We start from the raw sequence: 23,678 nt of genomic DNA, 5'->3' as shown, positions 1-23,678 counted from the left end.
TTCGTCTTGACACGGGATAAAATGGCAGTGCAAATTTCAGTTGCAAGGCAAACCAGCTTAACTTTCAACAAATGGCTTCTTACAAGTGGAAATGGATGTTCATAAACGAAACAGAAATAATGGATGTATATGGGAAGTATAAAATACATAGCACGTTCTCAAGTCCCAATTCTTGTCATCAAACGATGGGTGTGGTTTATCTTCGCGTTGAAAATTTAACCACGGAAGATCTTGGAACATACAAGTGTGTGCTATTTGAGAATGAAGTGAAAATTGCCGCAGAGGACGTCCCATTCTATGAATATGGTACGTTGCGTGTTCTAAACTGTACTTACCTTGTAAGCTTTGATCAGAAGTATAATACCTTGATAATTAGAGTTACATATTCACTAACCTTAATTTATCCGAGGCTGCAGGGAGCTCCAATAAATGCGGTCACCCCATGAGGCACCCGTACTACTACCACCACCACCAAGCCATGTAGACTGTTCACTGTCCCTTATTTTTCCGTGAGACCGTCGAGATCGAAAACTTTGCGTTACGGGCGGCCATCTTAGACGAGTGTCAAATCTACTTAGGGGTCGGGGAACGGTTTGAGAGGAGGCGGGAAAAATAGCGCTCTCCTCCCCCTTGAGCTTTAATCCCCGACGCCCGCCCCCCCGGTACATTTGAAAATCAAGATAGCCGCCATTAACGGAAAGACGCTCTATATCTGGACGATCTCACGGAGAAATGGGGGACTGTGAACAGTCTACAAGCCGTGCTATTAAAATTTCCGCAGAGACCTGACGAGACCTTAGTACGTTACTTGCTAAAAACAATGAGGAGTGACAAAAATGGTGATGTCAACAATCACATATGTATTGCTGAACATCACTCACAGATGAACCATACAATCGGCTGGAATTCTGCGATTTGTATGGCGTATTCTGCAGACTTCTAATATATTAGCAAGGGCTAAAAGCGAAGTTTCCTTTTTTATACTCAACCAAATTTGAACTAACAAGCTCTAAACCATTAAAAACTATATTCAAATCCCTACTGAACTTTAGGAGCCTTAGGTATCACTTTACCTTTCGTGGAAGGGGTTAAATGATTAAGTAAAACAACCTCCAAATACACCCTGTGAAGCTGATGGAGTCCTGTTAAACACGAATTCAAAGATATTTTTCAGGAAAATGGCTGGTGTTTAAACTGTAGAAAACCCAACTTAAACGCATTTCAGCGCATTTAAAGAACAGGTGCTCAACTAAGCCGATACGGTATGAACTCGTCGGCGAATTGTGAACATGTGTTTTGTTACCTCGATTTGTGCTGATGTCTTGCTGATCGCTTCCAGTTTCTCTTGAAATTCATCGCAAAAAGCACTTATAGAGTCCTAAAACGGCCGCTAAAAACACAAACCGATAGAAATACTCCTTTCTAGGCTTAACTGCAGAATATCCTGCCACTTTAAAGCAACCCCTATCTGCGTATCCGCTTTGTCACTTCAATCCGCGTATCTGCTTATCCACTTAGTAAAAATCCTTTAAATAGTAGTTACTGCGTACCCGCTATCCACTTCGTCATACACTTAAAACAGCTTATAAAGCACACAGTATGTCTATCTGACGTTCTTAAAGCCACTGAAGGTAAAAAAAAAAAAAAAGAAAAAGAAAAGAAAAAAAGCGTATAAAAGGGATAACTGCGTATCCACGTATTCAGCTCTTTCAGGGATACAGATTCGAAGGGGCAGGGTATTCTGCAGTTACTCATATGACAAAAGCAACATAAACCCTGTGGGGTGACCATATGAGCGATTATTTGGACAGGCGGGTTACCCCAACTAAGCGCGTTACCTCACCTACCTGAAGTCCCTCACCTCTATGTAAACAGGCCCTAAATTGACTTGGATAACAGAGAAAGAGGTAGAGCGAGAGATAAAAAAAAAAAAAGAAAGAAAGCAAAAAAAAACAACAACAAAGGAGACTAATTTTGTTGGGAAAAAAAAAATGAAAATTTAATAACGGCGGTGAGAAAATGAGAAATGCTAGCGGCCACCAAGGTGCAAATGAGCAGCATTGAAAAAAGAGTGAACAGAAACGCATATAACATTTCCTTTATAAAACGTGTAACAATGGGGTTTCTGGAAGTTTCACGTTGTAGTCGTGCAAAACAACGGGAAAGAAATATACAAAAAAAAAGTTTGCTGCACGTTCAAAGTTGTTTTTTTGCTAATTAGACATACTGATTTTTTTGGCCCTTTTCGTTGTCGTCGCCGCCCAGCATTACACGATTTTATATTTTGTTTGAGTAAAATATAAATTTACGAGAGCTTCGCTTTTAGCCCTAGCTACGAAATTCGTCTCCTTTGTTTTTTTTGTTTGTTTATATCTCGCTCTTGCTCTTTCTCTGTTAACCATGTCTCAGTGTAATAACATTAACATTAAGGTTTAGTCAAATAAAAAGATAGACACGGCTTTGCTGTTGTCTTTTCTTTCTGGGTGGCCGTGCGATTTACCGCCAAAATGCCGCGGGTACTTTAAATGCGAATTTCACCCCGGCTTACTTGAAGGGGTGGACGTAGGTACGTATGGACGATTTTGTTCAGAAGCAACATTACTTGGATACATAGATAACCAAGTTTTCTTACCCATGGTGCTCCGCTATTAATAACGACGTTGTAATCTTAACTTGCGGCATTATAACATGCCTAATTGTTTACATCTATGAATTCGGAATACTGAGAAAATCTGCTGGCTGCACACAGGGCTAACTGGAGGCTTTTCAAACCGTTGAAAAGATTTTTGCCCCATTTTTATTTGTTATTTACATTTGTGTGAAAAAAAAAACACAGCTTTAGATAACTAGAAAATAGTTGGAAGAGCGTTATTATTTAAACGTGTGAAAACGTCCCCATTCTCACCCCTTAAGACGCACAAATGCAATTAACAGAGATCCAGCACAGGTCACCCAACAATGGCTTCGCCAGATTCGGAAGGAAGGGCACGTCACACTATTACAAATACAGATATTTTAGACGGATTTCCACTGACAGCCTCGCCTTCGTCTAGGCCATTTTAGGGCCTGCGTAGTATTGGTGTCAAGTGGTGAATTTGGATTGGCTCCATTTCGAAAATAAGGTTTGATGTCTTTATCATAAAAGTGAACTATTTGCTATATTTTTGGTCGCTAACACCTAGACTAATTTGGTTACAGCGGAAAGGCCGGCCTGGGTTCAGTCTTGATAACTGCTGTTTTAGAACTGATCTAAAAGGAAAAAACACATTTGGTAAACTACACAGGTGAGAGTTTATTGAATTAACTCCGGGTAGGGCAGAGATGTAAAAGGCCTGTTGCAAAACACGAAGCAAAACCACAGCTGCCCCGCTAAAAAAATTACTTGTTTCCCTTCACTTCAATTTCCAACGCATTCCACCCAGACTCATCTGATCCATTCTCCTTACGGCCTTAGTACGGTTTGCTCTCAATGCGGTCGTTTCTGTAAAACTGTTTGAAGTCACTTCAGCAGATATTGAGCTCCTTTAAAATGGTTTATTTTCAGTAAGCTCCAACGTTCCAGCACGTCCCGAAATTGTAAAAAATGAGGCCTTTGTCTGTGGTCGTAAGATAGAGGTGGAGTGGAAACCGGTAGAAGAAAGTGGAGTAACTGGATATGAACTCATCATTTCATCACTAAAGGATGGATTCGACGAAAAAAAGTTTAACCTGTCAAACAAAGATCATTCAAAGAAGTTTGATGTCCAAAGTAGCAATCTTTACGAAATACAAATCAGAGCTAAAAACTCGTTGGGCCATAGTTTTTGGACAAAACGTCAACTGGAAACGAAAGCAGGTACTAATTAAATTGCAAGAAAAAAGTCATATGTTATCTTATTATGTGGCTTTCTTAGTCGCAATTTATCATACTTATCGTGTTTATTTTACAACAATTACCGCATAATTACACAAGTTCGCATTTTATATGTCGCTGACTATTAGATAGATTTAGAGTGACACTTACGGCAAAAGGAAATACTCAACAATAGAAAACGTAAAGGTAAAAACAGCCCAAAACAATTGCTATAGACAAAACTAACGTGAAGCTGCTAATTGTGGGCTAGGAGTAAGAAACAGTTAAGCACAAGTTAAGGGGAAACTTGGTCACGTGGTACAATTTCGTAAACGTGACTCTAAATCCAGATATTCGTATAGATTACAAATGCTCCTCTTTGCAATTTTTGCAATAACGACAAAAACAACGACAAAGAATTAAACTAATCAAAGTCTCACAATAAACACACCAAATTTACTGAAAGATGAAATGTTTGGTTATTTCGTCTTCGCGATACGTGTGAAATGTTGCGCAATTTTGTCTCTTCTTTCCTCTACTACAACAACAAAATCTCGTCCTCCGGGCTTCTCAGGTTGCCGACCCTTCTTCTGGCCATCACCCTTTAGTATTGTAGTCATTTTTCTTATTTCGCAAACGTCTTCCAAATTTGAACAAAGCTAGCTGGCTATAAAGAATTGGCGGTGAGATTTGTTCCAATCGAAAAGGGAAGAATATTTTGAAAGAATAATAATTCGACTTTTAAAGTTACTAACTGTCATTACCATAACCACATAAGGCTATTTTCGTCCTAAGTTACAAAATGCTCAACATCAAATATTCTGGTACAGAATGATACCCATGGAGTATCCAGCCACTCCAGTTAAACATTGCAATAACTTTCCTATATTCTTAGTCGCAAGAGCTCTGAAATTTGGCCCAGAGAAAATCTATTTAGTCCTTAATATGACGAAAGACAGTTTAACTTTTTTGCCGTCGTTCCCATCGCGAAATTAATATTTTTGCAGAGCTCCTATGTTGCCCAGTATCCGGCCACAACAATAACAACTTAACTATACATAAATTTCGACAGGCAGGCGACTTATAAGCTCCTCTTGCTCTTACAAAGTAGTGGCATTTGATTCCAAAAATATAAATCGATCAGGGAACCCAGCATAGTGAAACAAAACATAACGAATGACTGGGAGAAACAAATGGTGGCGAGAACAACCGACGCGAGCGGCTGATCAAGGTTAGAGATATGGAGAGAGAGAAAAAAAAAACGAAAAAAGAAACTAACAAAAAAGACAACATTCTGTTTATTTTTCCTATAAAATACTTTGAAATGTTAATTTGTAGTACAGTGTAAGTATTTTTTCTCGACATTTCTTCACACTGCGACACGCACTTGTTCCATAGCGCTTTGATGGTCACTCTTGATCTGAATTTGGTAGGAACATGATCTAATTATAACCACACGGGCGCCAGCAGATTGATCACGGTGTGGCCATTGTAGGGAACTCTTACAGAAAATGCCCGTTTGTTTAATGAAACGCAATAAATTTTAATCGGCAAAATTGTATCCTGGGAGCTAGATAATTTGTTAAAAGGAGAAGGAATAAAAAAACTAATGAAACTCCGAAACCACTTTCCTGGCTTGCTGTCTTAAAACGGTATAGATCTCTACTTCCTTGCTTAGGAACTTTTTCACTTTCACTTTTTCATTTTTGGTTAAAAAAAAAAAAAAAAAAATGTAGAAGAGCCCTTCCGAAGGTCAAAGGTCACTCTTCCATTTTGTCTGACCTACCGTCAAGGGGTTGATTTCTTCATGCTCAGTCCCCACATTTCCACATTTGGGCTACTTTTCTAGCACTTATTCCTCCTTCTTTCACATCTCTCAATCCCCTTGAGAAACTTTTTAGACCGTTGCAACTCCATTTTAGCAGTCACAACGGGAAGATTTGTATGGGAATTCCCTGTTCAACTCTGACGCTTCTGGTTACAGCGGTTACCCCTAACACGCACCCTCAGAGATTTTTTTCTTCGGTTCAAACCTGCGGTTTGGTGGACGTCAGTCAACCGTTACCATGGTTTTAACGCGTTGGCCAAGAGAAGATTCATGAAGATTCTTTCCCGTTTCTCGAGCACTCGGAGGAACATGCCGGTATTTAAGCCGTTTTTGCAATATTTTGCTACAGGATCTGACACTGCTTCATGTCAAGATTACGAGGAGTACCAATTAGTTGAGTGTTTGTCGAAGGAAACTCAAATTATCGACTTATTTACCCACCATAAGTTACAACCACATAAGCTTTCTCAATACACCCTCGCAAATCGTGCGAGTTCTTATTGGTACAGCAAGTAGTTCTGGATTCTATTCGATAACATGAAAAATTATAAGTAGAAATTCATTTTCGAAAACAGCCTCCATTCAGAGGAAACTTTTTTCCCTTGTCGGTGTGATATCTTTGAATTTCTACTCCTTGGCAAATCATACACTCAAATAAATAGACGACCTGAAAACCTTTACGTAAACTATAGAGAGTGTTTCGGCTATTTCACGCAGCTCGCAGAGACCTGGTCGTTTTAACAACGTTATACTTACATGAGAAATTTATGCAGTTTGATTGGCTTAGAACAGTGGTATTTCAGCTTAATTTGAAATACCAACATGTGGAAATTACAACCTGTTTGCGGGTAGTAGTATAAGCAAATAATAATAGCATGATTTGTACGTGACATTTGGCATAAATAACACTCGTGATATTTCAAAATTTCTCAAATGTCACTCGCCTAACATCCTCGGAGACCGAGGGGCAGATAGTGGGGGCGAGGGAAAGTCTAAACGGGCAGAAAAATATGGCACGAAGAAAAGTAAGGAACGGTCAGAAGAGCCCCTGGGGACAATGTCTTACCAGACCAGTTGCAAACGGTCGCCGCCGTTCTGCCTTCTGATTGGGCAGAAAAACACAAAAGTTTTCTGGCACCAATTGCAATCAGAAGTCAGAACGGCGGCGACCGTTTGGAACTGGTCTGGTAAGACACTGTCCCCAGGGGCTCTTCTCGCCGTTCTTTACTTTTCTTCGTGCCATATTTTTCTGCCCGTTTAGACTTTCCCTCGCGCCCACTATCTGCCCCTGGGTCTCCGAGGATGCTCGCCTAACGTCTTGTGAAATTACTTACAACAATTTCGAAATATCATTGGTGGTATTTATGCCAAATATCACTACAATTCATGCTATTACCTATACTAATCCTTCATCTTGATGAAATAATTAAAAACGCTGTCGTCATTCGAAATTTCTTCTCCCTTCATTCAGCGACGAGGGAACCTTCTCTGTCAGAGCGCGTGACAAAACCATGGAAACAGTTGATTGACGTCCACGGAAACTCAGGTTTTAACAGACAGAAAAAAACGAGGCGGTGTGCGTCACGACCCACAAAGGTTCTGGGTAAAACTGTTGCTGCTCCACACATTTCAATCGTGACACGGTCGAGTTCGCATCTCGTGAGAGAGATGAATCAAACCCAGGGATTAAAACACTGCTTCCTTTTCTGAAAAAAGTTACGGAACAGAGCGATTAAGAGAATTTTCCAAATCTCATGGTGGCCTTAGATGCTTGCTATTGGCTTCATAAGGCAATTTCAATACGTTTATCGCGATTCGGAGACGATCGAAGGTGCCATCTATCTTTCATCCATCATCCATCTATTATCTGAGTGTAAGAGATCTGTAGTTCACACCTGGATTTGCTTAACTAAAAAGAATTCGTCCATTAGTAGTGTTTATGTATTTGATGGACTTTATTACCGGGCAAGGAGGGGGAGCGCGAGCAAACAGCATGGGGAGAAATCGCCTCTCATAACAATTTTATTTTCATCGACATGACATATCATTTTGCAAACAGTGCCCGTTTGTGATCCTATGCGCAAATAATTCCTCTATCAGGCAAGGGGAAAGCAGACCGAAAGAGCCGAACAACTACACTGAATTTCACTGAAGCTACAGCCGCAGAAATAAACCACGATCTTGTCTGTGCGCTCATTGAAGTGAGCGTAGGGTATCGATTTCGTTATATACCTAACCTTAGTTTTAAAATCCTGTATGATGTTGTCTAGATCTTCGATCATGGTTCTGTGTTTTGGTAGAGATTTCTTGCAATTTATTCCTTCACGTAAGTTGACATAAAGATTTGCATACACATAGCACACACTGTATGCAAATTATTTTAAAGTCACGCTTTCAGTTTCCACATTGGGTTGCGAAAATTGTTTTTCTCCGAAGGTTATTACAATATTCAAAATTATTTACCTTTTCTGGTTTAAAATGGAACAAACTCTTCCTGGATTTGGCGTTATTCGCTTCACGTCGGCCTCCGCTTCGGCATGTCAGTTTCAGCCCGTTTCCCCGGAGTTGTGCTAGTACTGTCTTGGCTGAGACGATCTCTTAATTCTAAGACACTTTCAACGGCTCAAAACGGGAAAACTAACAGGGGTAGACCCGGGTAGATCCCGAGATTTGCAAAGAAGAAAGGTTGAAGTAACAAGATGACCAAAATAGTCCGATAAAACCGCTAACAGTAACCAGTAATGAATCCAAGAAGAACGGCAAAAGAAAGCAAAATATTTAAAGGTAACGTAACTACTATCAAGATTAAGTGTTCCAACAACTTTCCACGGCCGCATAGTGTAGAAATTACTCACAAAAGCTTTGAATAAAGCGAAAATTTCACCATATACATCTCTGAAAACAGCTCGTCCCAAGCGCGAAAATCACTCTACAAGTAACGCATTCTGATTGGTCGAATCTCGTGACGCACACCGCCTAGAAAAAAAAACCCTTCGAGGGCGCGTGTTAGAGGTAACCCCTGTAAAAATAGATAATGCAGTCACGCGAAACAAGCCGTGCAGGCAAAATCAGTTCGCCTCTGAATGAGTAGAGAAAATTTTTATAAGGAGTCGAGTAGAATTATATTAAACAGATTATATTATATACGGTAATTATAAGCTTTAATTATAGTTATAGACATGAAATAAATCTTGTCTGGATGATGTTCGCAGCTAATTCAGCGATTCTGCACAGTAAAAAAAAAACTGGCCGAACTGGGCACCTGATATTGATACTTAGCGTATGTTTCTGGCGTCCGTTATTCCAAGAAGAATTGATGAATTTTCTGACAACCTTACTTCTCTTAGTATCTTCACTTCAAATAGAAAACAGTTTGTGAAAATATCACATATTACCAACCTTGTTTGAACAGCACTAGTTTTACTGCGCAGTAAAACAGCGTTAATATTAGCCATGCACAGTTTACTTACTGAACAGAACAGCGCCTTCTGCAACTGTTTCTCAAGCTGCAAACACGCCAAAACTTGCATTTTAAAACTGAAATATTTAGCTTCCGTTCGAAATACTTCGTTTACCGAAAACTAAAAAGGGAGCTGCAATTGAGTTTTTGTTTTAAGTGGCCGGATATTGGTACGGGCCGGATACTGGGCAACATACTGTAATTATCATGTTATAAAGGATATAACTTGTGTCGGACGTTCCTTCCAACAGCTGATTTATGGTAAGCTGCCAGATTGTATAAACCGAATTAAACTATCGGTTGTATTGGGATATCCCCCTGTGAGTGTTGATATTAGTAATTTTTCATCACTGGTTGATGAAGATCGATCTTTTTTACCTGTAAGCCAAGAAAGCGATGTTGATTTTATTGCTTATATAAGTATCTCTTACCTTTCCGCATTAACTAATTTTCGAAGCAGGACCTCGATAACTCGAACTCGGATAACTCGAATTCCCAGCTCACTCGAACTAAATTTCCTTTCCCTTGATTAGAATTTCACTGAGATTTACCCCTATAACTCGGATTCCCCACTAACTCGAACTATTTTTCGTTTCCCTTCATACTTCGAGTTACCTGGGTTCTACTGTAGTTACTCCCCGAGAGGTGTACCACTATCTTGAATTGTTTTCTTTTTAGGTGTACCTACATCATTGGAAGTGTCAGCCGAACCTCAAGGTTGTTATGCAGCTCTTTCATGGAAGACCCCGTCATATAATTCTTGCCCGATAACTCGATACACCGTTCACTACAGGCAATCTAATCAGCTGATAATGTGGCAAACAACCTTCATAGAGCGAAACTTAACCAAATAGCGTCTTAAGCTGAACTGCAGTAGCACCTACAAAATTATGGTTCTAGCATGGAATGACCGTGGAAGCAGCATAAAAGATGCCAAAGTGCTGGCCGTGACAACAGAAGAGGGTATTAGGGTCGTTATGTGTTTCACAAACCGAGGTGGTTTATGGAGATTTTGACCACTGAGAATCAACCGACGCTTGTCACTTTTTCTTGTACCGGCTCGCCATTATGCACTTTTGTTAGGGTTTAGAAGCTTGAATTTCAGACATTACTTCGAGTCGCTTACTCCCTCAGTAACGTCTGAATCGTTTTAAGGCCGTCCAGTGACGTCACTACCCGAAACCGGGTAGTGATTTTGATTGTCCAAACATTTGCATAATTATGAGAAATTTTAGCGGGACTGTCGTTTGATATTTAGCGGATCGCTTCTGTGGAGTTCAAGAATTTCGATAATCTTTATCGTAAACAGAAAAAATTGCCTTTGTCTTCGAAACTATTTAACTACATGAAGAATCAATGCGGAGAGTCGGTAGGTTTTTCATTTAGAGCCGCTTTGTGGTTTCGGCAGTGAATTTGTTTATGCGAAGCTTTTATGAGATTTATAATTTGAACTTCCTGTCATTTCCACAGTCAAGTGTAACGATTCTGTTAGCTTTTCTTTCTTTTTTTCTTGTTTTCTTTCATCTTCATTAAGGAACAACAAATAGCTTCTTTTCTTCTAAGCAAATTGGTGTGTTTTTGAATTGTCCCGTGTGTATATTTATTTCATCGCGTGACCGCGATCGTGCTAGATTACTAACTTGCGACAGATCTAGATTCGTTCAGAGTACTGCATGCAGTTGACAGTTTGAACGTTCAACATAAATTACGATTTAATAGTAAAGCAATTCTGTACCATGTTTGCCTTTACCTGACGGTATTTCTTTGACTCTTCTTTGTTTGCCAGTTGAAAATCGTGTTTTACTTTTTGCATGAATTAAGGCAAAGGGTAATGACGTCACTGGACGGCATTAACGACCCGTCGATTCAGACGTTACTGAGGGAGTAAAGACGACTCGAAGTAATGTCTGAAATTCAGACTCAGAGTTTAGAGTATTTCCTTAATTTACCTGGGCCGGGCTATTTAGTTTCAATGTACCTTATTACATGTAATTTTCGCGACATGTTTATTTCGCGATTTTGATGTGCGCTTATTACGCGATTTTGCGAGGAAAATTTTATATTTTGAATCACGTTAATTTCGCGTTTTGGAGCACCACAATTCACATTTCATTGGCAATGTTATTTAACATGTCCTTGAATAAAATAGATCGACTTTATCAAAGAAGCAATAACGTCAAAATTAAGAAAACGGAACAGCAGGACTAAATGTCAACAGTATTAAACAACAAAGCAGTTCTCACAACGTCCACAAGCAGTTCATCTTGACCACAAGATCCATTTACACTAAAAATTCCCTGCTACAGACTTTGCACGGAGGAAAAATGAACAGTAAAAAAATGTGATTTTGTAATCGTTTCAGTCGTAATAAACTCGTTCTTTCTTGATTATTGATATAATGTGTCACTAAATTCACTTAATTTTCGCGTCATGTTATGTTCGCGACACTTGTTGTTCGCGTCACTTTAATTTCTCGATTTTTTTTTTGTGTCGCAAACATTTCATGTAATAAGGTACACTGAGGTCAGTTTACACTTAATAATAATAATACCTTATAAAACCTTTTAACTAGGTCATCCTGAAAAGAGTGACACACTGGTTAAAAGTAATGAAGCAAAAATCCTCCCATTTTTAAATTCCTACCTACCTGGAATTTCTGATCCACCAAATCCCGAAAATGTGCGATCCCATTCTAGTAACTCCAATAAAAATGTAACCCCATTATAGTAAATCTAGTCGTGAAAATGCGACCCCATCCAGCGGCACATTCCCATTAACCAATTACTTCTAGGAAGTACCCCCCGCCCCGTCGAAAAAGAAATAGCGGATATCCTTACCCGTGACAAATAACAACTCGTCCTCATGGGCTGTCAAGATTTTTCTCTCTGCATTGTTGACTTGATTCACTAAAAAAGTATTTATTTATCGTTTTTTGAGACCTAGCTTTTAGCCTTAAACGATCATCTTGGGGTTTCCGTCGTGAAGATGCGAAGGTGACAAAGCCTATCTAATTGCACCAGAAGTCAAATATGTCGCTTGTAACCAATCGATGCAGGGCTCCGAAGGATCTTTTATTTGCCAACCTATCACACAAAAGTCCAGATTCTGGACTACGAGCAGACGACGTGTAAAGTAATTTATCAGGCGTCCTTTTCCCCTCGTCTCCCAAACAAAACGGAAAAAGGACCGCCTGATCGCAGGTTAGGATTGATTTAGAAACTCAATTTTTTAGACATCCTGAAGGGGTTGTAAGTGAGATTTCGCACTCGAAATGTTGTGCTCTGTCCTTATCGGCAGCCTAAATAGCACACACTAATTTTATTATAGGCGTTCCACTTCAGCAGGAACCGCCTAGAGTCAAACAAAGACAGTGTGGAGTATTTGAAGTCACTTGGAATCCACCATCCCTAGACTCTGGTGGCGGTCCTCTAACTGGATATCAGGTCCAGATAAGTGCGTTAGGAGGGGGAAGTGGTGGCTGGCGCAACTGCACGGCCTTCGTCTCAAATCATAGCTGTTTGTTCACGGACCTGAGCAGTGAGACAGAGTATCACATTCGAGTCCGAGCTTTCAATAAGAAGGGGCCAGGCCAATGGGCAGACACTTCAGAAACAACGGATTTAATTGGTAAGTATTATATCTTAATACTGTTGTATTACACATAGTATTAGTTTGTGGTACTTATTATAGCTTCTTTTACATCTCCCTTCAAGATTTATCTCTATGTTTATCAATTCATGCAATCATTCCTTCCTAACCTACCTAGATAAAGTTAGTAAGTGGCTCATGTCTAATCAGCTTACCCTGAATATTAATAAAAACAAGTTTTTTTTTAATATAGGTAGCAGCCAGCGCTTGAAAAAATTGAATTCAATCTCAATTACCACTGATGATAAGAGTATTGAAGAAGTTAGCTCCTTTTCTTACTTGGGTGTGGTTATCAATAACCTTCTAAGTTGGCGAGATCATATTGATTATATCAGTAATAAGGTAAATAAGAAATTGGGACTTCTTAGACGTATAAAATATTGTTTACCACTGGAGGATAGGCTTATGTTTTTTTAACAGTTACATCCTACTTATATTCGACTAATATTATTTGGGGAGATAGGGGTAACGTGGCTTTAATGGAATAACAAAAAGCGCGTATAATTAACAATTATTCCACGAGGGCGCGTTGGATATTAGATGATAGATAGCCAACGAGGCGCGTAGCGCCAAGTTGGCTATAATCATCTCATATCCAACAACCGCGAGTTGAATAATTGTTTTATTAAAAACGCCCACAAAATCTTGAATCTCCCCGACTAGAACAAACCGGAAAAGACAAGGGACTTCCGCTATTCACATGTCACACGTCTATCAAAACTGTCAACGCGCGAACGGACTCGCCTGGACTGCATGAATGAAAAATCAAAACATTGTAGCGATGAACATTAGTTTTTTTAAAACTCATCGGGATTCTAGGATTTTACACAGCAGAACAGCTAAAAAAACCTGGCAGATAATGTGAAGGAAAAGATTTTTTAAGTGACAGCCGTCGAAATTACTGTGAATTTGGATTTTCGGTGCGGTTATAAAAGTAAGAACAACGAACTATTACCTCGGTCGCTTGTTATGAAGTTGTTTGAAACCACAAGCTGGTTTTGCTGAACGAGAAAAAGTAAGCTATACTGCCTCCTCGATTGCTCTAGTGAATGGCTGCATAGCCTGTATTTGTAGCTGGTTACTTGTGATTTATATTCTTGATGTCGGATAAACAAGCCGCAGTTATCTATCGGCGAGTGACTCGATCGGCGAATGGCTTCGCGATCATGAAGAAACAACACTTGTCTTCTTTCGTAGCTGGTCAAGGTACTTTAGTTCCATGTGTTTTCATGTGTTTTTCTACAAACTTTCAAACAAGCTCTTGTGCCTTTTTTTGTTTGTTTTTGTCTTTTTTTCTTTTCGATGGAATTTGCATTTCTAGTATTCTAAGAAATGAATTAAAACGATTTGCTTCGAGCGCCGTTCTATCCTTCGCGAAAAAAATCTCAGCTAGCTTTCCAATTTTAAACTGACGCGTACACCGACCATATATGGAGAGCATGGTATAATAGCTCATATACCATAACGGCTAAGCCAATCAAAATGCCAGAATTGCATTATCCAATGATTCAGTTTTTATAATTTTAGATATACCCCCTCGTACATCCGTCACTTAGGCTTGAGATAAACGTGGGTGGAATTTGCTCTCAAGAAGACGTGTTTTATGACAATCTTTATGTTTAAGTGCCAGAGTAACTTGTTTACACATTCTTTTAATGTTTTCCTAAATTACAATACCAGGTCTAAGGATAACGTATGAAAGGCTTTTTCAAATAGAAACTGGGTTCTTTGGACTTCGATAATCTAGACAAGTCATTGAGGAAGCTCAAGTCACTTGACAAATTTAAAAAGGTCATCCGCAATGTAGTCATTTGATTAATTGATAGTTAGTTCATAGTAAGTTCTAATTTAGTCATAGATTTGTCTTATTCACTTAAAGTTTTTTAGTAGGAAGACCCTTCTGTAAAGCACTTTAGGGAGATTTGATTAATTGATAGTTAGTTCATAGTAAGTTTTAATTTAGTTATAGATTTTGTCTTATTCACTTAATGATTTTTATTAGGAGGACCCTTCTGTAAAGTACTTTAGGGTGAAGTAGGCATCCTCAAGGAAGATTGTCGTTATTATTTCCTCATTCGTCCTCCTTTCTTTTCACAATATTAGTATTCATGTTCTAATTGTGTCATGTTAACCTCTGAGAGTTTTCATTTATATGGTTACCCCCCGGCTTTACCTTTAACGCCAATTAATTGATTTTTCTTCACTGATAAACATCGTTTTGTTTCATGGAGATAATTAATTCAATAGTTTATTATAGGACCGCCTGATGTTTCCGAAATAATAAACAATGAAACAGAAATCCCTGGGATGAAACCCATTGTAACAGTGCAGTGGACACGCCCAAACGACAGCTACTGCAACATCACCATGTATTCATTGCGCTACAAAGTAGTTCAACCAGCCACCGAGAAAATAACGAAAATAATAAATACCACCAACGCCAGTTTAACAAGTTTAGAGCTTGAATTCCAACACAGCAAGAAGTATGACGTAACTGTCTTTGCTTGGAATAACTTGGGACGCAGTAAAGGAAGCACAGCATGGGAAGTGAAAACAGCACAATGTAAACACACTTTCTTTCGTTAAATAATTAGATAAATATAGAGAGCCACATTGAGTTGCTTCTTGGACTTGTGCGTTTGAGCGTGTGCGGCCGCCATGTTTTCAAAGATCGACGAGCTTACCTGCTTCGAAATTTAAATATTTATTTTACAATACATTATTTTTCTGACATGCAATCAAACTCTTATCCCACATGGATTTTTAACTTATTAGAGTATTTTGGAAAGAATATTATTCCTTTGACTAAAAGATTGCGATCCCCAGTTCCTTACAAAACGATTCACTTCAAATTCATATCGGCCAATAACACTGCAAAAAAAACCTTACCCTGTGTAATAAAACACATAGCATGGGTCCAAGTAAGCAAGTAAGGCATGAATATCTAATAAGGAAAAATTTCTTGCTAAGAGTGAATCATGATGATGACAACAGGAAAAAAAGCTTTCTGAGGTTGGGGCACTGCCAATTAAAGCACCATAGCCTCATTAAGACTTTTTAGAAGCCAAAAACTACGGTTGGGAAAACTGTTATCAGGAAATCTCAATCGAATTGGTTAAAGATTTTAATGCTCTTAGAATTTCTCTCACCGTATAAATATTTTTATGCAAGGTTTTATTTTATTTTTGTTTATTTATACTAAAACTGCTTTCACTTTTAATAGATGTTCCATATCCTGTTACGCTTTTGGATTTAAAACGAGGCTGTAGCTCTATAAACTTAACTTGGAGTTCACCATCACGTGACGCCGAAGGAGGAATGGTGACAGGGTACCTTGCACAGATAAAAGCGGCCAGTTCCGAGGAACCATGGACAGCAAAAAACGTTTCTCAGTCAACTCAGTCATTTCTATTTACCCATCTTAAGCCAAATAGCGAGTACTATGTAAGAGTAATGGCGCAGAACAAAATGGGATATGGTTGGCCTTCTGAGATGTCAAAAGTATCTACGATTCAAGCAGGTGATTTGTGGCAAAAATTTGTCAAGAGTGACCCAATTTGTCAAACCGAACTTTTCCCGATCCCATGACTGTCTCTCCAAGTTTAAATTAATCCGGTGGGTTGTGCGGTTGTTTTACCAATCTCAATTACAGACGAAACTCTCGTAAGCGACCGCCTTTGTAATTCCTAAAAGTCCTCGCACTCCTGGGGCTGGGTTCGTTTACTAAAATCAAATTGAAATCTGTTATCAAAGCAACTATGTGATAAGCCTATAGGGACGGTCGCTTACTGGTTGGTATATGTTATTAATTACCCATATGTCCTTTTTTAATTACAGTATATTATTCAAATTTAATGGGATATTAGAGCCGGATTATGTTATGTATTACCCTAAGTTTGATCACATGCTTAATTATTCAAGTGTTGAATGAGTAGTCGCATATGAGAACTTAACATCAAAGAAAAAGACCAGAGGCGGTCTCTTAAAGGGCTTTTCGATATACAGTTTACTCCCGATAACTCGAACCTTTAAGGGAAATCGAAAAAAGTTCAAGTTATCGGGAGTTCGACTTATCTGGAGCTCGAAGCAAATAGCCGGAAGTAAGGGAAAAACTAGTTTTTACTGTACAGTGAACATTTTAATCGCATTTAATTGTAGAAATGGTAGGTGAAAATTGAAAGATACTTCTACATCATAAATCAGAACGTAAACGTAACAAAACGTAGCCTAAAAAGACCATGCGTTTACTGTTTTAAGAAGTAAAGCTGTTTCACGTTAGGCTTGTGACCAGGGCGTAAGATGCTAGGGCGTTGAAACGCTCATACACGCTCCCTGGTTCAGCTGTGATTGGGAGTAGGACTGGAACTAGTTCGCTTTCCGCTCTCGATCCGTTGCCAGGGCAAGAAAAATGGCGCCGTCTAGCTGGAGGTAGGTTCGGATTTATTGCTTTATATCTTAAGATCGCTGTAATCTATAATTAGATTTGATATTTGGCGTATTTCTGTGTGATGTACAGAAAACATTTAGGTGATATTTGATAGTTAGTCTTATAAGTTAAGGTGTTTTTTCGCCTTTTATGTTTATGTAGTGTCAAAATGGCCTATCGAGTATTACACGTTGACGGTCGCGTTTTATCTTGCCAGTCAAAACCAAATGATAATAAACGGCTACAAAAAAATATGTAATGATTTTCTTACGGAAAGTATTTTTTTAAACAAGTTTGATTAAGACTGGCTGCAGTTATATAATAAATTTAACCAAGAGTAAAATTGAATCATACTGGACATGAAGTATACAAGTGTGCTAGGGTTGCTGGTCACACTAGCAAGTTTGTTTTTCAATGGTTTAATAGCTGTTACACGTCATTTCTATTTCATTTGTGCATAATTCTGTACAATTTTCTTGTTTGCATATTATATACTTTTGAATTTGTATGTTATATACATGTTTTATGTTGCATCTGTAAGATTTATCTCCTGGCAATGCCTGGTTTCAATGTAAGACTAGCGACTGTTTAGTTTCTTTTACGTTTCTTAGTATGTCTTGCATGGGTAGTTTTCAATGACCATTTCATGACAAAAAGCTGTCATTATCAAACAATAATATTGTCTGGGCTAGTTATTTGTGTTCTTGCAACCTCTTTGTTTTTTTTTTCAAGGGGAGTGAATTATTTGTTTTTTCACATACTTATTCCTCATTGCACAGTAGTATTAGTGTGCAAGATAAAAAACTAATGATGATTTTATGATATTTTAAATTTACCCGGAATTTACTTTTCTCAATCTGTCCAACTGTAATGCTCAATATTGGAGATAGCTCAATAAGGTGTTTAGAGAAGAATACTGATGTACACCAACAAATCCAAACTTTGATAGTGAAAACAGATCATCTGGCCTTGAAACTGGGCAGCATAAAATAATGCCATAGCAGATGGTGAATTACACAACTTGATAATAAACTGAAGTAGAGAACCGATAATATTAGTCTAAATATATTATGTCAGTGCTATCATCTAAATTGAGATGCCATTTTCTTACCAATAAGGCACAAGATTTAGAGGTCATGGAGGTGGAACTATATTCAATACAGATTTTTGTTCTTGGGGGGAAAAAATTAAACAAAACAGAAAACGAACGTGAGAAAAAATAATTTGTTCCTTCGCTATTGCTTGCAGCAAATGACTGCCACGGGGTAATGGCTAACGTCCGCTGGATAATAATCTCTCTGACTGTCCAGTATAATGTCCGCCATCTTGTTTTGTCTCTTCGGTAGCACCCAGACCCTTGCCTCACAGCTAGATCGCTCGACCCCGCTCGTTTCAACGCCCTAGCTTCTTACGCCCTGCTTGTAAATTATATGCCTACAACACGTTAGTGGGAGATTCAAAATTCAAAGTTTCGCACGCCAGTGCACTGTTTTCTTTTCTTTTTTTCTTTTCGACTTTTTAAGCGATCAAAGTTATCGAGTTATCGAGGGTAAAATTACAGAAATGATCTGAGGCGAGACAAAAATTATTTCGAGTTAGCGGGAGGTTCGACTTACCGAGGATAAAATTACTGACAGTAAATCTATGAAAGAAATCCAGGGGAAATCGATTTTGGTTCGAGTTAGCGAGGGTTCGAGTTATCGGGATTCAACTGTATAGCTTTTAGTCATAGTTCAAACAGTTCTGGTCGTAACTACAGCTCGTAGCTTACTAGAGTGGAGGCAAGGAAGCTTCAACTTGCTTAGGGATTTCTTTAAAAATCGTAGCAAAGAGCCACCTTGATCTCCAGTTGCTTTGACGACGACAACAAAAACAACATCCACATTTACACTTCATTTACGTTGTTAATATGCTCTGCCATACGGCTAGTTTTCAGATATCCCATGGGTAAAATTAGGCCAAAAATTAAATTAAACAGATTAAAATTTGAATCACAAACTGATAAGATTAAATACCTTAACCTGGAATTATGATTTAATTACAAAAGTTGACAACAACAACAAAAACAACAAGATACCCACAAGCTTTCAGATATAGGTTGGAATGTTCTATTAGCTATAGGATAATACATGTTCTCGTCTTCTTATTGTTATGTCGTGTTTTATAGGTGTCCCTAACACGCCCCTGTTCAACGTTATATCGAGCGAAAAAGAAAATGAGTGTGCTGTCCTTGTACAATGGGAACCATCATCAAGTGACTGCCCTGTACTATTTCATACAATAAGCTACAGACGACAAGGTGAAAGCGAGTGGGCCAGATTGAATATTACAGGAAAAAATACCAATAGCCAAAAGATCGAGACAGAATGTTCCACGGAATATGAGTTCCAGGTCTTGGCGTGGAATGAAGTGGGACCGAGCCCCATTACTACTAAGACTTACACAACAGAAAAGGATGCAGTAAAGAATAGTAAAAGAGGTATATAATTATGCATACAATGTGCAGGTCATTGTATAGAGCGTTTTGATATGACTTCACGGCGGCCATATTGAAAATCCACTGAAAGGGACAAAACGGCAGCCATGAAAGTGTTCCAACCAGTCTTGCGAGGATTAAATTGACTTTTTTTGTGTAAACGCTTGCTTTTGCTCCAATTATTTTGCATAGATGCTGGGCACATGAGTGAAAACACTCCATACATAAAGAAGGTGTTTGAGTGTATCACTCTAATGAAAGAAAATATTTACAGAATGATCCTGCTCATATTTTCCACCACTAGACGTGTATTTAGAACGACACTTATGGATTGATTATTTATCTAGTACAACACTATTGAAAGATTAAATTAACTATACAAAAGAATAAATACAGTCCCAAGAAAGTTGTAACGCTATTCTTTGTCAAGATACATACTACAATAGACCCCTTTACGTTTGCGAGGGCATGCTGGGTAATCAGGACAAGATGGTGAAAAAATCAAAAGTTTGTATGAGAATACAAAGTCTTTTATTTCTTGCTTATTGAATATATTTTCAGAGCTCATCACGGTGAAGCTGCGCATCGGAACGCCACGAGTGAGAAAATCTGGTTACCTAGCGATACTTAAATTTTGTTCGGCCATTTTTTTCAAATTTGATTAATTATATTAGCGTTCTAGTTTTTGAAATACAGTCGAACCTCAACTAACGGCCACCTTTCTACAACGGCCACTTTTTTGGAGGACAGTCCATTCACTGACTCTTGTTTAGACCTCTCTACAACGGCCACCTGTCTTCAACAGCCACTTTCTTCTGTCACCAAGGTGGCCGTTGTGGAGACTTTCAACTGTAATCCATCGTTTTTAAACATTATAGGACTGCAAATGACATCCAAATTTTAGACGGTTGTGAAATTCCTCCAATCAGAACAGAATTTCTTGAATTGGTGGGTGAAGGAGCATTTGGAAAAGTTCACAAAGCGACACTAAAGGACGGTTTGGCGTACTTTGAAGACGAGCGAGACTGGGCTAGCAGGCCTAGAAAGCAGAAAATTATTGCGGTCAAAGAACTTTTTGGTGAGTTTAAGTTTGAAAACTGACTTTTCACTTCTTGTCGCAAGTTGATGTTCAGCATTTATTTACCACCAGCGTCGTTACAAGAAGTGTCCAAAAGCCTCTTGATAATAATAATAAATTAACGACGCATGAAAAATAATGTGACATTAAAGCTCACATTGTGAATTAAAGTGGATGTGTAACAGTAAAAGTCATTAAGTGGGTTACTAGCGCCAAGAAATCTAAGGACAATAGCGGCCTGTTATATCTTTGCCCCAACAAGTCAGTATATCTTTACAGAATTTCACTTTTACGGAAGATGTAGTTGTGGTGATCAATGATTTGCTTTTTCTTTCTTGTACCCACCTATCCTTGTTGTCGCCAGAAAACGCCAACGAAGAAGAGAAAAGGGAATTTATGGATGAAATAGAGCTCATGAAGAAGGTTGGAAAGCATCAAAATGTTCTGAGTTTCTTTGGATGTTGGACCACAACAAAACCAATTCTACTCATGATAGAGTACATCGCTCATGGAGATTTGCTTCATTGGCTTCGACATAAAAGAAGTCAGGTATTACAAATTAAATAATCATCAACTGATAATGTATGCACACAACCGTGAGAGTCGAACTTAGGGAGAGACATCCTGATTTTAAGATTAACCAAACTGACGTTATAGTGGATGTTATTGGAGGATACAAAGGACTGGGAGAGAAACGAACCCCCTTTCTCGGAAAAACTGCAACAATAACATCCAGAGTGTTAGCGCCATGCAAGAGACTATCTTGTTGCATGCTATTAGAATAATTAAACGTGTGGTAGAATGAACTGCTAGTCTATTCATTTCATTCATTCTAAGTAAGATTGAAGTACGTACACTTCTGTGTAGATATCTTAGTTTTGCTTATTATATTTTTATTCTTTTGTTATCCAAAAGCAACTTTTAAAAAATGGTGAAAGGAGTTTGGCTCTGCCCCTCCCTTTATGATATGTACAAACAACAGACAAGTGTCAATAAAAAAAGAAAGAAAAAAAGGAGAAGAAGAAGAAGAAGAAAGATAATAATAATGATAATAATGATAATGATGATAAAAATACTACTACTAATATTAATGATGATAATGATGATGATGATGATGATGATGATATAAGTTGCCCGACTTCTTTTCTGGCATTTTGCAAGGACTTTTTTTCCTTTTTTTACAAGAAGCGCGTGTCAAAGCTTTTTTTTTTTACACTTTTAGCACTTTTATGAGTCTGTTTAGACAACAAGGTTAACTATTTACCTCAGAGCCAGATATTTCGCATACATATATAGTAAGCCAAATCAAATCAGGATTCATTATGTCTTGCTTTATTAATTTTTTTAAAGTTAACTCCTTGAATACATCGATCAGAAACAGATGCTCCACTATACTACATCTGTATACCACTAGCGTTGTTTTATACGTATTAGGGAATAATTCGAGCAATGATTGATTGAGTAACATTAATATGTAAGTCGTTAGTTTTTAGTTAGTATAACGGATGTAAAGCTACCATGTTTTGATGTAGAAATACTGTCAATAAATCGTTGTTATTATTTATTTTTTTATTTTTTTTATGTCGGCTTGATTAGACAACCAGTTCTATGCTAAAAGTCAAACCAGGGGCTGCCAAAGACACAGAGCTGAATGCTGGGACACCGACGTGGAACACGAACGCGATTGGTGATCAGGTACATAGCAACGACTTGAAATATTGTAACTTATAATTCTTTTTATTAAATTCTTATTTTGAAATAAAGCAAGTCCTGTTAACATTTAGAATTTTTTTTTTTTGGTTAGCTCCAATACGTTAAGGCTTAAGAATCACTTTTTAAACAGTCCCCAAAATTGGTTTCATTAAAGTAACCACTATTAATAACTCTTCTATTATTTTTAATGTGTTACAAGAATTACAACTGCAAACAGAACATGCAAATGCTTATTGAGGCAAACATATACCCCGTCTTGAACCTTACAAAGAACACAATCCCTTTTTAAAAACTATACTACAGCTATCGACTGTTATCGCCCTTAAAGAAATTGCAAGATTTTCTGTTTTATATTATTATTATTATTATTATTATTATTATTATTGATATCAATCCATAAGAAGTTTGTGAGAACTTGAAATTAACATTATATTTAGGTTTGAAAGTTTATATGCGTCTCTAAACACCATAAAACACCCCACACCACCCCGGCTTTACTTGTTTTTAACAAGCACCTTTCAATCATAACTGATACGTTATGACTGAACCATTCAGGATGACGTGTCAACTGAAAAGAAAACAGTTACCTTGGGAGTACCGACAGTGAAAACGTGTTCTGCTATTAACGTGATTGAGCAAAACGGCGGTGATTTTTATCGCGAAGAGGAATGCAAAATCGAAATGCTGGTATTTTCGGCATCAAATCAGGTACATCTCATTTTTTTTTTTTTTTCATCTTTAAATGATCTAGTAAGCCTAGTAACCCTATTAAACCATCCACCAGTCACTTTTTGATATTTGAGACAACACTTTTTCTCTGAGAGTCAAGGTCATGAAAGTTACTGAGCTTGCAGTAGGCAAAATACTATTCCAATTAAGATGACTTTGATTACGTCAGAAACGTTTTAAAAAGCCAGAGAGAATAGGGCCAAAACTAATCCAAATCAATAGGAAGATCCTCAAGTAATTATAAAATACTATACAACACACTGTACAAAACAAGAACATTTAAAAAGATCAAAGGAGCTGACGTTTGTAGAAGGCCCTAAATGTAATAAAGGACCCTAAATGTAATAAAGTCCTAAATGTAATAACATTTTGTCCTAAATGTAATAAACTCTTAAGTTGCAAAGTACGGTAATTACTCAAATAAGCGCCGCATTTGGAGGGGGGAAGTTAATAAGCGCTGCGGTGCTTATTGGCGTAAATACGGCACT

At 38.1% G+C, this 23,678-nt stretch overlaps 1 protein-coding gene across 1 annotated transcript; it reads left to right on the top strand.

The window, feature by feature from the left end:
• Nucleotides 1–12,428: 12,428 nt before the first annotated feature.
• Nucleotides 12,429–21,256, top strand: LOC140948757 (protogenin A-like). Its single transcript, XM_073398025.1, has 6 exons — nt 12,429–12,747; nt 15,026–15,331; nt 15,992–16,288; nt 19,362–19,673; nt 20,549–20,748; nt 21,113–21,256. Exons 2-5 carry the CDS (start codon nt 15,076–15,078, stop codon nt 20,572–20,574), a joined length of 891 nt encoding a protein of 296 aa, XP_073254126.1. The 5' UTR covers nt 12,429–12,747; nt 15,026–15,075; the 3' UTR covers nt 20,575–20,748; nt 21,113–21,256.
• The last annotated feature ends 2,422 nt before the right edge of the window (nt 21,257–23,678 follow it).

Source organism: Porites lutea, chromosome 9 (assembly GCF_958299795.1).
Source record: "Porites lutea chromosome 9, jaPorLute2.1, whole genome shotgun sequence".
Lineage (NCBI taxonomy): Eukaryota > Metazoa > Cnidaria > Anthozoa > Scleractinia > Poritidae > Porites > Porites lutea.
Note: the sequence above shows the minus strand (reverse complement) of the source record. Positions and strands in the feature narration are given on the sequence as shown.